Source organism: Delphinus delphis, chromosome 14, assembly GCF_949987515.2.
Source record: "Delphinus delphis chromosome 14, mDelDel1.2, whole genome shotgun sequence".
In the NCBI taxonomy this organism is placed as follows: Eukaryota; Metazoa; Chordata; class Mammalia; order Artiodactyla; family Delphinidae; genus Delphinus; species Delphinus delphis.
The window spans coordinates 7,384,510-7,400,529 of record NC_082696.1 but is presented as its reverse complement, the minus strand read 5'-3'; the positions used below and the strand labels follow the sequence as shown (position 1 = coordinate 7,400,529).

General features: G+C 36.7%; 1 protein-coding gene across 3 annotated transcripts in view; it reads left to right on the top strand.

The window, feature by feature from the left end:
• Positions 1-16,020, top strand: part of MAP3K4 (mitogen-activated protein kinase kinase kinase 4) — a 110,496-nt gene that overhangs the window by 37,797 nt on the left and 56,679 nt on the right. For all 3 annotated transcript variants that reach the window (XM_060029666.1, XM_060029665.1, XM_060029667.1), the window contains one exon: positions 6,983-8,346. In XM_060029666.1, coding sequence (XP_059885649.1) covers positions 6,983-8,346 — 1,364 coding nt within the window. The remainder of the gene's footprint in view (positions 1-6,982; positions 8,347-16,020) is intronic.

Genomic DNA, 16,020 nt, shown 5'->3' with positions numbered 1-16,020 from the left:
ACTTTATTGGTATTGACCAGAAAATTCTAGACTGTTCAATTAAAACTACATTTCTGGGAGAGGTTGGAACTGCAGTGAAGCAACGTATAAAATATAGGTTTGCCATCATGGGCTTTTAGCATGCGACTGACACCATTTGGGGCCTGTGGTTTTCTTTCTAATACTTACTACACCCTGATGAGCATTATCAAATACTAGCAAAGATATGAGGAGATGGCAGCTTTCTTACAAGGCTGGTGTGAGTGTAAATTGTCTCAATCCCTGTGTGGAAGTAATTTGTTAATACACTCAGACTGAGCTTGGTTATATCCTTGACCCAAGTAAATGCACTTTTGGGACTAGACTTTAGAGAAGTTCCTGCAAATAAACACGAGAAGTTCTGCAGAAAGACTCGTGTCACTCATTGTGATTTCCTTTCATAATACGCAAGTGGGTAACCACAGACGGGAAAGTTCAAAACAATCTGTATCCTAGTGGTTGTCTGAGATAGGGGAGGCCTGAGGAGGGGGCCTAGGGATGTAGGACAAAGGTGAGGTCACCACTGCCCGCGATGTTTTATTTCTTTGTACTGATGGACTTTAGATGTGTTTAAAATTATTTTATTTGACTTTTGCATTTTCCTGATTTTGTTTCCCTGGGAATGTTAAAGATATTTTTGTTTTCAGAATATTAACTTCTGCTTTTAGAAGCTGTGCTAAATATTAAATATATAACAATGTTAGGATATCTAGGTAAAGATAGTTAGCTCTTTATTACCTAAAAAATGCCAGCTGTGTGACACCCTGACAGATGTAACCTACCATTCAGCTCTTAAATTAACTCACTGACCAGGATTGATTTCATACTTCGATGAGTAACAGAGTTTAACTATGGTGTTACTTCAGATCATATTTTTTTGATAATGGTAAATAACTACCAAACTACAGCAGTTAAGATTTTGATAAATTTTGGACCATAATGTGTAGCTACCCATGTGTAGCTGTTTCTCTTTAAGCCTGGTTTAAGAAGAGGCAAACTACCTCATCCTTAAATTTTTGTTCTTTTTAATTAGCAGAAGGAAGTAAATCCAGTCCATCTCATAGTTTTCAGTAGGTTAAACAAGAGTGAAGACACCCAGGCCAAAGCCCTTTTCAGGGTGAATCGGCCTCGTAATCATTATCAGCCCCGTTTTGCAGGAGTAATGTAATACTGCAAGAGCCAGATCACAGAGATAGTCATCTGTAATCTGACATATACATGTGTGCCTATACACGTGCATATACATGTACACATTAATCTCCCTATCATTAGCAAATATCTCAGGGGGGGTGTGTGTGTGTATGTAAATGTGTGTGATTTTTTGCTAACATAGTGAGATTAGCAAGTTTTATTTTTTTTAATATAATACTGCTATAAAACTGATCTGGTAAAATGGTTATAAATCAGATTCAATCTGTATAGTAAGAGAAATGTTCTTTGTGAACTAGAGTGGACTTAAATCTATATTTCAGCTCTTTAATCCAAACTCAGCCTGACTTTCAAGGTTCTAATTTATATCTCCAGCCTACCCATCTACATGCAGACTCACTGTTCCAGCCAGGCTCTCTTCTTTTCTGCTTTTGTGTCTTTTTGTATGTTTATTCTCTTGCCTTCCTTGCTACCCTTATTTAAGATGAATCCATTCTTCAAGGCATTCAGTCGAGTACCTGGTCTTAGTTAAAGCTTCCGCATATCAGTTAGCCCACTGTAATCTGTCTTTCATGGCACTCAGCATCTTAACCTTTCCTTAGTCAGACAGCCCTGCCCTGTGAGCAGCTCGACAGGCGTAAAGGTGGTTGACGGCACAAACACGGGTTAGGATCCCTGTCCCGACATGTCTCGTGTCTGGCCGTCCATGTTCTGCGGGAATCTCCATCACAGTGTTGTTGTAAAGATGATGACAGTTTCTGTAGGCCCTTACCTCGTAAATGGGCAAAGCAGTGATTGAATAGAGCAGGGTTTTCCCAAATGTGGTGTCATTCTAGCCAGGTTGAATCCGAGACACTGGGAGTGGGCCCAGGAATCTGCGTTGTAGCAAGAATCTGAGTGATTCTCAATGTTTACTAAAGTTTGAGAACGTTGAATTAGAAGATCTCTAAGTCCCTTCAGATTGCTGACATTGATAGCCTGGCACATCACTGCTCTAAAGATCATCTCACATTTAAAGTAAAGCGCAGATACCTGTTTCTGCTTTCTCATTTGAGAGATCGAGGAGGGCCAGTGTTTTGAGTTTGATATACATGTATGGAAGAACATAAGAGTTGCGAGGACTTGATAAAAAATACATTTTATACATATTCTAAAGAGCTGTTTCTAGGTGTGAATTGTGGGGAAGTCAGTTGACTGTCTTATATCTGTTTAAACAAGTGAACCATATTGCTTGTCATTTGTTTGCGTTCAGTTTCATTATACATTTTTTTGTTCTTTTCCTTTCATGTTTCTCTGATTTGGCAGGAGTTATTGGTGATTGGCCAAAGGAAACAGTAACTTCTTGGAAGGTTTGTTTTAACAGTACTACAAAGTCGTACCACTTAATTTATAGCCACTTGAGAGCTCAGATGTTCATTAGTCTTAAGTCATTATGAACTAGTTTTGTAGTACTGTAATTAGAACTTGTATAAAACATTCTCTATACTTTTGATCCATTCTCCTTTACAGAAACTCTGTATTTGACTTTCTGTTCATTGCAGAGGGATTTAGTATTAACAGAAAACTAAACAAACAAAGATTGGTATTTTCTTTTTGCACAGTAGCTAGACTGGGGCTTAAGTCTATTTTAAATTTAAATTATGTCATTTTAATGATGTACCTATTTCCATTTGTGTGTTTTTTTAAAAACCAACTTGGTTTTTTGTTTTGGAAAAAAAAAAAATAGCTTCTTTGTCCCGTCTTCCTCCTTTCCCCATTTGCTTTCCTTTACACACATTGTAGGTCCAAAGACTGAACCAAAATTTTGAATACAGAATTTCAGAAAATTGTGTAATATACCATTTTTTATGCTGTAAGATAGGCTTCACAATATTTGTGTATAATCTACAAAAATTAGGTTTCTAAGCTTGCTAAAATTCGATTCTGTTTATACAGAAAAGTGGGATTGTGGCATTTCCCCCCTTAAGTCCTTTTAATTGTTGGAATAAAGATCAAGGCTCAGCAGCTTCATCTCTTGATATTTTCATGCTTTGACTATTAGCTGTGTGGTAAATTTAGCATAGATTTGGACTTAAAGTTCGTAGCTCTGTCTTCTGTGTTGTTCAGGTCATCCCAGCTACTCTCAGTTCACCCTTTGTTTCCCTTAGGGCCTTTAAATCATGGGTTAGAAGAACATTTATAATTCATATAAGGCAAGTAATACTTTTTCACTGTTCACTTACTTTTAAGTTAAAAATTATATGCAGACGTTCTTTGGCCTTGGTCACTAATGCTACCCTACATTCATTTTGTAAAGTCTTCTTAGAATCCTAAACCCTAAGATAACAAAATAGTTTTTTGTTACATAAGTTTTTGATTTCTCTGACTCAGAACCACGTGGATGCACGTATTAGTTAATATAGCATTCTTTCCTAGGCCTGCGTTGCCTCTCTTCTGCACACTTTTCTTGGATATTCTTGTGTACTCTCCTGGTATTAAACAACATCTGTATATACTGATAATTTCCAAATTGATATCTCTGGATTTCTCTCCTGAGCTCAAGACTCATATATTAGTTACCCACAGACATCTCTACATGAATGTCCCATAGGCACCTCCAATTCAATATATTACAAAACAAACTCATTATCTTTATCTCCAATCTTACTCCCTGATACCATGTATATATCATTTTGCGTTTCATAGTAAGAAAGTATAGTATGATTTGATATCTTGAAACATAAAATATAATGGAGTTAAATTTGGAAGTACTTGTTAGCTTTGCTTTCAAATAACCATTGCTTTACTAAGTAGAAATGAGTGATATATATGTGCTATATTAATAAAAGTGTAAAGAACACAGTTAAACAAAACAGCAAAGAGGAGGCAAAGGGCTGGCCTGGACACCTTTTTTATAAATGAGGATTGATAAGTATTTGTAGCTAGAAACAATAAAACAGTGAAAAAATTTCTTTTTTAAAAAATTCGACTTTTTAAAAATTTTTATTGAGGTATAATTTATGTACAATATTATATAAGTTTCAGATGTATGACATAATGATTCACAATTTTTAAAGGTTACATTTCATTTATAGTTATTGTAAAATATTGGCTATATTCCCTGTGTTGTATAGTATATTGTTGTAGCTTATTTATTTCATTTTTTTATTTTTTTCGGTACGCGGGCCTCTCACTGTTGTGGCCTCTCCCGTTGCGGAGCACAGGCTCCGGACGCGCAGGCTCAGCGGCCATGGCTCACGGGCCCAGCTGCTCCGCGGCATGTGGGATCCTCCCGGACCAGGGCACGAACCCGTGTCCCCTGCATCTGCAGGCGGACTCTCAACCACTGCACCACCAGGGAAGCCCTAGCTTATTTATTTTACACCTAGTAATTAGTATCTCATCCCCTAACCCTATCTTGTCCCTGCCCGCTTCCTTCTCCCCACTGGTAACCATTAGTTCTCTATATCTGTGAGTCTGCTTCTTTTTTGTTATATTCAGTAGTTTGTTGTCCTTTTTAGATTCCACATGTAAGTGATATCACACAGTATTTGTCTTTCTCTGTCTGACTTATTTCACTTAGCATAATACCCTCCACCTCTATCCATGTTACTGCAAATGGTGAAATTTCATTTTTTTTATGGCTGAGTAGTATTCCATTGTGTGTATTGATATGTATGTATACACACACAGACACATACACACACACACACACACACACACACACACTCTTTACATCTTCTTTATCCATTTATCTGTTGATGGACAGTGAGGTTGATTCTGTATCTCGGCAATTGTAAATAATGCTGCTGTGAATGTCGGGGTGCATGTATCATTTTGAATTAGTGTTTTGGGGTTTTTTTTGGATATGTATATCCAAGAGTGGAATTATTGGGTCAAGTGGTAGTTCTATTTTTAGTTCTTTGAGAAACCGTCTATAGTGGCTGTACCAATTTACATTCCCACCAGCGTGTATGAGGATTCCTTTCTCTCCACCTCCTTGCCAACACTTGTTACGTGTCCTGTTTCTGATGATAGCCATTCTGAGTGAAGAAATTTCCTGAATGGACTGTGTAAAACGTTTTAAAACATTTAGAAGTAAAGTAGATTAAAACTACAGATAAAAGTTCTGTTGTTTAAAAAGTACTGCTAATTTAAAAGATAATAGTAATAATAGTTTTATATTAAAATATAACACAAATCCTTACAGACAGTAAAATCCTTTTTGATGGATCATAAAAGAAATTGAATATAATGTAAATCAGGTTGGAAGTGCTCTTGGAAATACTTGTTTTAAATTCTTATTTTAAAAGTAATTTAATTTAAATTGATTTGGAAATACATTGGTTTTAAACAAATTTTCTTTGGTGAATTGATTTTGGGTATGTTAGTCTGTAACCGTATAAATATACTCTATTTCATCAAATCTAAAGGCATACTATAATATTATATACTAAGAAAAAAATGCTTATAATTGATGACACAGTGTGTTCTTACACTTAGAATTTTTAATTTTTATTTAAAGAACTCTTTTATACTTCTTGATATTTAGATAATAGATTTTTAAAAACCATTTATTACTATTGTGCATATATATAAAGGAAAATGTAAATGAAATGTATTAGTGAATATATTCCTAAAAGTTATTTATATCACCATAATTATAAAACATATTCTAATTTCAGAGAAGTTAAAATACAAAATGTGTATCCTAGATTCAATGAGACAGTATACCTGGAGTGTAGAGGGGACGTGGGAACAGTGCTATAGGCTTGGGCATCATCAGTGTATGACGTGGGTGTGAAGGAGGTCACCCAGGGAGAGGGAAGGTGAGACAGAAGAGACCTAAGAGAAGGGCTTTGAGAAGCATTAACTTTTTAATGGAGTGAGCCAAGTTCCCAGGAGAGAATTTGAAGAGGAGGGACTCAGAAGGTAGAAGAGAACCCTGAGAGTGCTGTGTGTAGAAAGCAAGAGACTGAAGGGGTTTCAGTGAGGTAGGGTGGTTCCTAGTGTCAGAAATGCCAAACAGGAAGGAAGATGTGTGTTCATCTCAAAGCTTGGGAATTAAGTTAATAGAACCTTTTACAGTTACGTGAAGGGAAAGTGTGATGTTTACTTCCTTTGCATTAATTTTGAATGACTTTATGTGCCAGTATAATAAACTAGGCAAATTATACTAAATTAGGCTGTACGTCTTCAGTTTTCTTAATGTTAAATTTAAAGTGTTATTGTTCACCTGCTTGTGGCAAAGAAGAAATCAAGGAGTAGAATAAATTAAGGCAAACATTTTTGCTTATCTGTCTTTCAGTGTTTTATGAGAATAATCTTAAGGTGCCTTAAGTGGTCTTTCCTCAATCTACTTGATTTTACGAATGAGAAAAGTAACCCAGAAAACTTAACTGATTTGCTCTAAGTTGATACTTCAGTTCATGGCAAAGGCAGGAATTGGATGTGTTCTCTAAATCAGGTTTCTGTCCGATCTGCCATACTGCTTCTCCCTTCTTAAGTTTAAGGTGATGACTTGTGAAGATTTGACTAGCTGGATGACTGCACTTTGTAGTAGAGAGGTAAGCAGATGGTTTTAAGTTAGTAATGGAGAATATTAGAGAATATAGCAAGTATTATGTAACAGGGAAAATGGGTAAAACCTTTGTAAAGATTTAGAGAGAAATGTTTTGTGTGTGTGTGTGTATTCTCTTAATTTTCAGCATATGATATGATTATTTTCTTCAATAACAGTCTGAAAATATAAACACATGTGAATATCAGTCATTGAAATATTGAGAGTAACTTTATATTTTAGAGTAACATAATGTTCTGCTTATTTTTTTAATAGAAAAAATGAATGCACCAAACCAACCTCCACATAAAGACACTGGAAAAACCGTGGAGAATGTGGAAGAATACAGCTATGAGCAGGAGAAAAAGGTCCGAGCTGCTCTTAGAACGACGGAGCCGGATCATAAGAAGAACGTGCAGTGCTCGTTCATGTTGGACCCAGTGGGTGGGTCTTTGCCCAAAAAATCAATTCCAGATGTGGATCTCAATAAGCCTTACCTCAGTCTTGGCTGCAGCAATGCTAAGCTTCCGGTGTCTGTGCCCATGCCGATAGCCAGAACTGCACGCCAGACTTCTAGGACTGACTGTCCAGCAGATCGCTTAAAATTTTTTGAAACTCTACGACTTCTACTAAAGCTTACCTCAGTCTCAAAGAAGAAGGACAGGGAGCAAAGAGGACAGGAAAATACGTCTGCTTTCTGGTTTAACCGATCTAATGAACTGATCTGGTTAGAGCTACAAGCCTGGCATGCAGGACGGACCATTAACGACCAGGACCTCTTTTTATATACAGCCCGTCAAGCCATCCCAGATATTATCAATGAAATCCTTACTTTCAAAGTTAATTATGGGAGCTTTGCCTTTGTTAGAAATGGAGCTAGTTTTAATGGTACTTTGGTAGAAGGGCAGTGCAGAGCCCCTCATGGGACAAAGGTGGTGGGTTACCCAACATATCATGAGCACCTCCAACGCCAGAGGGTGTCATTTGAGCAGGTCAAACGGATAATGGAGCTGCTGGAGTACATAGAGGCACTTTATCCATCGTTGCAGGCTCTTCAAAAGGACTATGAAAAATACGCTGCAAAAGACTTCCAGGACAGGGTGCAGGCACTCTGTTTGTGGTTAAACATCACAAAAGACTTAAATCAGAAATTAAGGATTATGGGCACTGTTTTGGGCATCAAGAATTTATCCGACATTGGCTGGCCAGTGTTTGAAATCCCTTCCCCACGACCGTCCAAAGGCAATGAGCCCGAAGATGAGGGTGAGGACACAGAAAGAGAATTGAAAGAGTTGGAAAGCAGTACGGACGAGAGTGAAGGAGAACAAATCTCTGATCCAAGGGTACCAGAAACCAGGCAGCCCACTGACAACAGTTTCAACATCCAGTCACCGGATTGCGTAACTAAGAAGCTCGAGAGGCTTGAATCTGAGGACGATTCTGTTGGCTGGGGAACACCAGACTGCAGCACAGAAGCAGGCTTTAGTAGACATTGTCTGACTTCTATTTATAGACCATTTGTAGACAAAGCACTGAAGCAGATGGGGTTAAGAAAGTTAATTTTAAGACTTCACAAGCTGATGGATGGTTCCTTGCAGAGGGCACGTATAGCACTGGTAAAGAGTGACCGTCCAGTGGAGGTAGGTTTCCGGTAGGCAATAGTATGATCTTGTTCTTAGTTCCACTATTACTTGTAAATTACAATGTATGTTGTGTCATATGTAACATGTACTTTCATGGTCTCGATTTTTTTTTAATTGAAGTATAGCGGATTTACAAAGTTGTGTTCATAATCTTGATATTTTTCAGGCATAAATGGTAGTTATTATAAATTGAGGATTTAAACGTTTCTATAAAGCATTGTGATGAAAGGGAAAGTGGATCTGTGAAAACTGTATGAAACTGAGTGAATTGAATGTGTGGAGGGAAAAAAATCCAACGATTAAATATAGGATGGAGAAGGACAGGCTCGGTATAAATAAAGAGGGAAGAAAGCCATAATCATGGGTGACCACAAGCTGAATATGAGTCAGTAAAAAGTCAGCATGATGCTAAAATATTTTTAAATGAGTATGGCATCCAAGGTCATGGATATAGTTCTTTCTCTATTCTTTGCAATAGCTTACTTGCTTTTGAGTTGCATGTCCACTTTTGGTCACTGGATTTTAAGGAGAGAAGAATTACAGAGAAGGCCAAGAATGATCAAAGGGGAAAAGTATACACTATTTGGTAAGGTTACAGTGTTTAGTGTAGTTGCTGGAAGTTTAAGGGAAGTATTATTATCAAAGACACGTTTCGATATGAGAAGATTTTTGTGAGAGGAATATGTCTAGTAGAGGAGTTGATTCGAAAATAGTACAGACTTGGTTTTAATAGCTTTATATCTCAGAAATTCTTTACCATTAAGGGTGGTAAAACTAGAAAGGGGCATGTGGTTGGATATTGTTCTTGAGAGTGAAAGAGTGTAAGCAATGTTTCTGTTGTGGTGAGTTTGCATGTTCATCTGGCTAAAAGCAAAAGCACCCAGATCTCTGAGATCCCTAATTACCTGAGTAGGGCTGTGATTCTGAATTTTAATAGCTAAATACGTACATATGTATATACTTTTTCTTTTTTTAAACTTGGGTTTATTACACAATCTGGCTTGCTATGGAGTCAGATGATAAAACTGAAGGTATTCCTTAACATGGGAAACATCGGAAGAGAACCCGAATTTGCAGTATTTGAAGTTTTAATCTGATGGCCAGATTATGAACCCTTAGGAGAAGGGGTCAGGTGTTCACATAATATAGCAGGATGTTTGCAGAATGAATCAATACTTTGTAGCTGTTAAGAGGTTAGTTTACTTTGAGTATTATTTTGATTAGAAATCTCAAAAATGAATTTTCTTCGAGCAGTGTTTTGACTCTGTGAATGATTTTTTATGTACACCTTTTATTAGGGCAAGTGATGTTTTCCCCTCTTAGTCCATGAATAACTATTTTATAATAAGAATTTATTATAGTGCAAGTTTCAAAGTCAGTAGAGCAGAACTAGATATGTGGTAAAGATTTGGCATATGCTTCAGGTGTCGAATAGCATATACTTTAGTTTAGGCTTTTGGCTGGAGAGTGGTTAGGTTCTAACAAGGACACGTATGGACAGGACAGGGTCGATTAATGGTTGTTACGAAGGACTGTTTTTGAAGTAATATCAGTGAAAAAGTCCTGGCATTATTACCTCATCTTTGATTCACTGGTTCTCCTAGGAGAGAGGGGCTCATGGTGAGGGCTCAGGGAGACGTGTCAGGGCTTCTTAAAACTGCGTTACGCTCGCTCTCCCAGACTGTCTTCCTCTCCCCTGAGGACCCTCTGTGGCAGTGAACCACTGCTGCTGAGCTTTGCATCCATTAGATGTGTTGGAACAAGAAAGAGATTGAGAATGAGCGCGCTGCATCTTCTATTAGAACCCTTGCTGAAAAAAGATAATGCGGTAGCCCCTAGCTTTGAATTCCTATCAAAGTTGTACGCCTTTGGTTTGACCAGTTGAGATTTAACTGAATGAGAAAGTTATCCTTGTTATAGAAGAAAAGAAATACATACACATTCAAAGTGTGTGAATTAAACATGTTTATTAGAATTATTTGAGATGGTTTACTTTTCAAAAAAAATGCAGTATAGAAGCCCCTCTTGTTTTAAATTTTGGTTTATAAAATGTTGTGTTTCTAAAGTAATGAAAGAGTAACCAAGAACGAAAATCCTTCTGTATTGGAGATTAATCCAAACTAATAAAAGATAAGCCTCCAAAATTATAATTAACTCAATGGGAAAGTAAGACTTCATTTTTATTCCTATTTCAGGGACATAATTTCTATAAGGCGAAGTGTATGTATACAAATGTAAATGAATATATGTACACTCCCCTTCTGGGTTTGTTTTGTTTTAGTCTCTTTACTATCTGTGTCTGGGAAAGAGCCACAATTTTGAAGTCAAATAACTGGATTCCATTCCTTGATGCTGCTCTTTCTCACCACATATCTTAATGTCAATGACTTAATCTTTCTGACCGTAAGTCTTCACATCTGTAAAATGGGTATAACAATACTTCCCTACCTACCTCTCAGGGTTGTTGTGAGGCTTGAAAAGACACTTGTATAAATAGTAAAATGCTATAGAAGTCAAGTATAAACTATTTTTTTTAAGAAGTGTTGTTAACACTTTTTGTTCCTCCCTTGAAGCTAACTGTAAGTCAGTAGGGGCTAGACAAGTCTATATTTTTATTTTTTAAATGTATTTTACTTTATAATCTCTGCCAAATAATCGTACATTTTTAAGGGCATACATTTTAAGCAGTGGATAACCTTTTAGGTTTGAGGACAATTTTCATTCTTAATTGTTAGAAACATCTTGACCAGCTGGTCCTGTAGATTGTGCCCAATACATATCTTCTGTTGTGCACAGTTTTTATGGCTTATGTGATAATACTAATGAAGATAGTTGAAGGATTTTGTAGAGAAGAAGAATTATACTCATGATATTTGATTGTTCTTATCTATGACCTATATTTTTATTTATGATTAAGTTACTTACAACTTGTGTTCATAAGTAACATATCTAATATTTAATTCTCCTTAGCTTGTAAACATGCTTTATAAAACAGTTTTCCTGTAAAAATTATTATTATATTTCAATATCTTTAAATTTAAAAATGCAACTAGTGATACTAAAAAAAATCTGTTTGCAAATTGTTTTAATAATATGAATATCATAAACAGCCTTAATAGTTTGTTAAAAATTAGATAACGTTATAGCTCCCTAGCTTCTGTAAATTCATTTTCTCAGGACATGTTTCTTTTTTTCTTTTTGGCTGCATTGGGTCTTCGTTGCTGCGTGCGGGCTTTCTCTAGTTGCGGCGAGCGGGGGCTACTGTTCGTTGCAGTACGCGGGCTTCTCATTGCGGTGGCTTCTCTTGTTGCGGAGCACGGGCTCTAGGTGCACAGGCTTCAGTAGTTGGAGCGTGCAGGCTCAGTAGTTCTGGCATGCAGGCAGCAGAGCACACTGTCTTCAGTAGTTACAGCACACGGGCTCAGTAGTTGTGGCTCACAGGCTCTAGGGCGCAGGCTCAGTAGTTGTGGCGCACGGGCTTAGTTGCTCTGCAGCAACAGATCTTCCTGGACCAGGGATTGAACCTGTGTCCCCTGCATTGGCAGGTGGATTCTTTTCTAATTCAATTTTTTTATACAGCAGGTTTATTAGTTATCTATTTTATGCATACTAGTGTATAATGTCAATCCCAATCTCCCAGTTCATACCCCACCACCCACTGCTTTCCCCGTGAGTGTCCATATGTTTGTTCTCTACATCTGTGTCTCTATTTTTGCCTTGCAAACCAGTTCATCTGTACCATTTTTCTAGATTCCACATATATGCGTTAATATACGATATTTGTTTTTTCTCTTTCTGGCTTACTTCACTCTGTATGACAGTCTCTAGGTCCATCCACGTCTCTGCAAATGACCCCGTTTCATTCCTTTTTATGACTGAGTAATATTCCATTGTATATATGTACCACATCTTCTTTATCCATTCGTCTGTCGCTGGGCATTTAGGTTGCTTCCATGACCTGGCTATTGTATATAGTGCTGCCGTGAACATTGGGGTGCATGTGTCTTTTTGAATTATGGTTTTCTCTGGGTATATGCCCAGTAGTGGGATTGCTGGGTCATAGGGTAATTCTGTTTTTAGTTTTTTAAGGAACCTCCATGCTGTTCTCCATAGTGGCTGTATCAATGTACATCCCACCAACAGTGCAAGAGGGTTCCCTTTTCTCCACGCCGTCTCCAGCATTTGTTGTTTGTAGATTTTCTGATGATGCCCATTCTAACTGGTGTGAGGTGATACCTCACTGTAGTTTTGATTTGCATTTCTTTAATAATTAGTGATGTTGAGCAGCTTTTCATGTGCTTCTTGGCCATTTGTATGTCTTCTTTGGAGAAATGTCTATTTAGGTCTTCTGCCCATTTTTCAAATGGGTTTTTTGTCTCTTTAATATTGAGCTGCATGAGCTGTTTATAGATTTTGGAGATTAATCCTTTGTCCATTAACTCATTTGCAAATGTTTTCTCCCATTCTGAGGGTTGTCTTTTCGTCTTGTTTATGGTTTCCTTTGCTGTGCAAAAGCTTTTAAGTTTCATTAGGTCCCATTTGTTTATTTTTGTTTTTATTTCCATTACTCTAGGAGGTGGGTCAAAAAAGATCTTGCTGTGATTTATGTCAAAGAGTGTTCTTCCTGTGTTTTCCTCTAAGAGTTTTATAGTGTCTGGTTTTACATTTAGGTATTTAATCCATTTTGAGTTTATTTTTGTCTGTGGTGTTAGGGAGTATTCTAATTTCATTCTTTTACATGTAGCTGTCCAGTTTTCCCAGCACCACTTATTGAAGAGACTGTCTTTTCTCCATTTCTCCATTGTATTTCTTGCCTCCTTTGTTGTAGGTTAGTTGACCATAGGTGCATGGGTTTATCTCTGGGCTTTATACCCTGTTCCATTGATCTGTATTTCTGTTTTTGTGCCAGTACCATACTGTGTTGATTACTGTAGCTTTGTAGTATAGTGTGAAGTCAGGGAGTATGATTCCTCCAGCTCCGTTTTTTTCTCTCAAGATTGCTTTGGCTATTCGGGGTCTTTTGTGTCTCCATACAAATTTTAAGACTTTTTGTTCTAGTTCTGTAAAAAAAAAAAATGCCATTGGTAATTTGATAGGGATTGCACTGAATCTGTAGATTGCTTTGGATAGTACAGTCATTTTCACATTATTGATACTTCCAATCCAAGAACATGGTATATCTCTCTATTTGTTTGTGTCACCTTTGATTTCTTTCATCAGTGTCTTATAGTTTTCTGAGTACAGGTCTTTTACCTCCTTAGGTAGGTTTATTCCTAGGTATTTTATTCTTTTTGTTGCAGTGGTGAATGGGATTGTTTCCTCAATTTCTCTTTCTGATCTTTTGTTGTCAGTGTATAGGAATGCAAGAGATTTCTGTGCATTAATTTTGTATCCTGCAACTTTGCCAAATTCATTGATTAGCTCTAGTAGTTTTCTGGTGGCATCTTTAGGATTCTCTATGTATAGTATCATGTCATCTGCAAACAGTGACAGTTTTACTTCTTCTTTTCCAATTTGTATTCCTTTTATTTCTTTCTCTTCTCTGATAGCCGTGGGTAGGACTTCCAAAACTATGTTGAATAATAGTGGCAAGAGTGGACATCCTTGTTCCTGATTTTAGAGGAAATGCTTTCAGTTTTTCACCATTGCGAGAATGATGTTTGCTGTGGGTTTGTCATATATGGCCTTTATTATGTTGAGGTAGGTTCCCTCTATGCCCACTTTCTGGAGCGTTTTTATCATAAATGGGTGTTTAATTTTGTCAAAAGCTTTTTATGCATCTGTTGAGATGATCAAATGGTTTTTATTCTTCAATTTGTTAATATGGTGTATCACATTGATGATTCACATATATTGAAGAATCCTTGCATCTCTGGGATAAATCCCACTTGATCATGGCATATGATCCTTTTAATGTGTTGTTGGATTCTGTTTGCTGGTATTTTGTTGAGGATTTTTGCATCTATATTCATGAGTGATATTCATCTGTAATTTTCTTTTTTTGTAGTATCTTTGTCTGGTTTGGGTATCAGGGTGATGGTGGCCTCGTAGAATGAGTTTGGGCGTGTTCCTTCCTCTGCAGTTTTTTGGAAGAGTTTGAGAAGGATGGGTGTTAGCCCTTCTCTAAATGTTTGATAGAATTCACCTGTAAAGCCATCTGGTCCTGGGCTTTTGTTTGTTGGAAGATTTTTAATCACAGTTTCAATTTCATTACTTTTTCAGTTTCATTACTTTTGATTGGTCTGTTCATATTTTCTATTTCTTCCTGCTTCAGTCTTGGAAGGTTATACCTTTCTAAGAACTTGTCCATTTCTTCCAGGTTGTCCATTTTATTGGCATAGAGTTGCTTGTAGTAGTCTCTTAGGATGCTTTGTATTTCTGTGGTGTCCATTGTAACTTCTCCTTTTTCATTTCTAATTTTATTGATTTGAATCCTCTCCCTCTTTTTTCTTGATGAGTCTGGCTAAAGGTTTATCAATTTTGATTATCTTCTCAAAGAACAAGCTTTTACTTTTATTGATCTTTACTATTGTTTTCTTTGTTTCTATTTCATTTATTTCTGCTCTGATCTTTATCATTTCTTTCCTTCTACTAACTTTGGCTTTTGTTTGTTCTTTCTCTGGTTCCTTTAGGTGTAAGGTTGGATTGTTTATTTGAGATTTTTCTTGAAATTCTTATCTAGTGTGCCACCAAGGAAGTCCCAGGACATTTTTCTAATTACATACGCAGTCTCTGAATAACAAATGGGTTGGTTTCTGAAGTTCACTTTTTAAGACAGGTGTTTTGATCTCGAAAATAATTATCTAGAGAAACTGCTGTAAATGAATCTCAGGCCATCAAATAAAACTTAGGAAAATCTAAGCAACTGAACTAACAAGGCCAGCCAAAATTTTATTTGTGGCAGCAAGGACAACATAATGTAAGAGTCAAAAATGAGAGAAAGCGTTTTTGTTTTTTGTTTTTTGTTTTCCTTTTTTCCCTCTTTGTTTTTGGACCCAGAGAAGATCCTGGTTCTTTCTCATGCTTACTCATTTATTTCCTGGTTTTCTTATTTCCTTGATATTTAGAGCATCCCAGGATCTTGTTGTTCCTACTTATTTCTCCCACTCGGCTATAATATACATTCCTCTAATCTAAGCATGGTTGATCTCAGGTCTTAGGAATGAATGTGTCTGATAGCCATTTCATAATAGTATGTGCTGGTGTCCCTCTATGATAGAGATTTTCTTGCCTCCGATTTCTACTCCTTCTCCATCAGATACTACTTGTAGAGTACCTTTCCCAACCTTCCTTAAAAATTAGTAAGAATCATCTCAGTCCAGTAGTTCCTAGGTGTCCTTCCCAACAGTTACTGTAGCTGTGGGTTTAGTTATGTTATTTACAGTTCAATTTTAGGTTAAAGATTAAAACAAGAAACCACGTAAACATATATAAAAGATTTATCCTTCATGCCAAAACTACCTCCATGCAATTGCATTCTTTTTTTTTTAGTACACTTGTAATCATGAATAATTTTAGATTTTTTAGGGAACTTGCAAAGATAGTACAGTGTTTTCATATGCCCTTCATCCAGCTTCCTCTAATATTGACATCTTACTCGACTCTGATATGTTTGTCAAAATTAATATACTAACATTGGTACAAAATACTGTTAACTAAACTATAAATGTT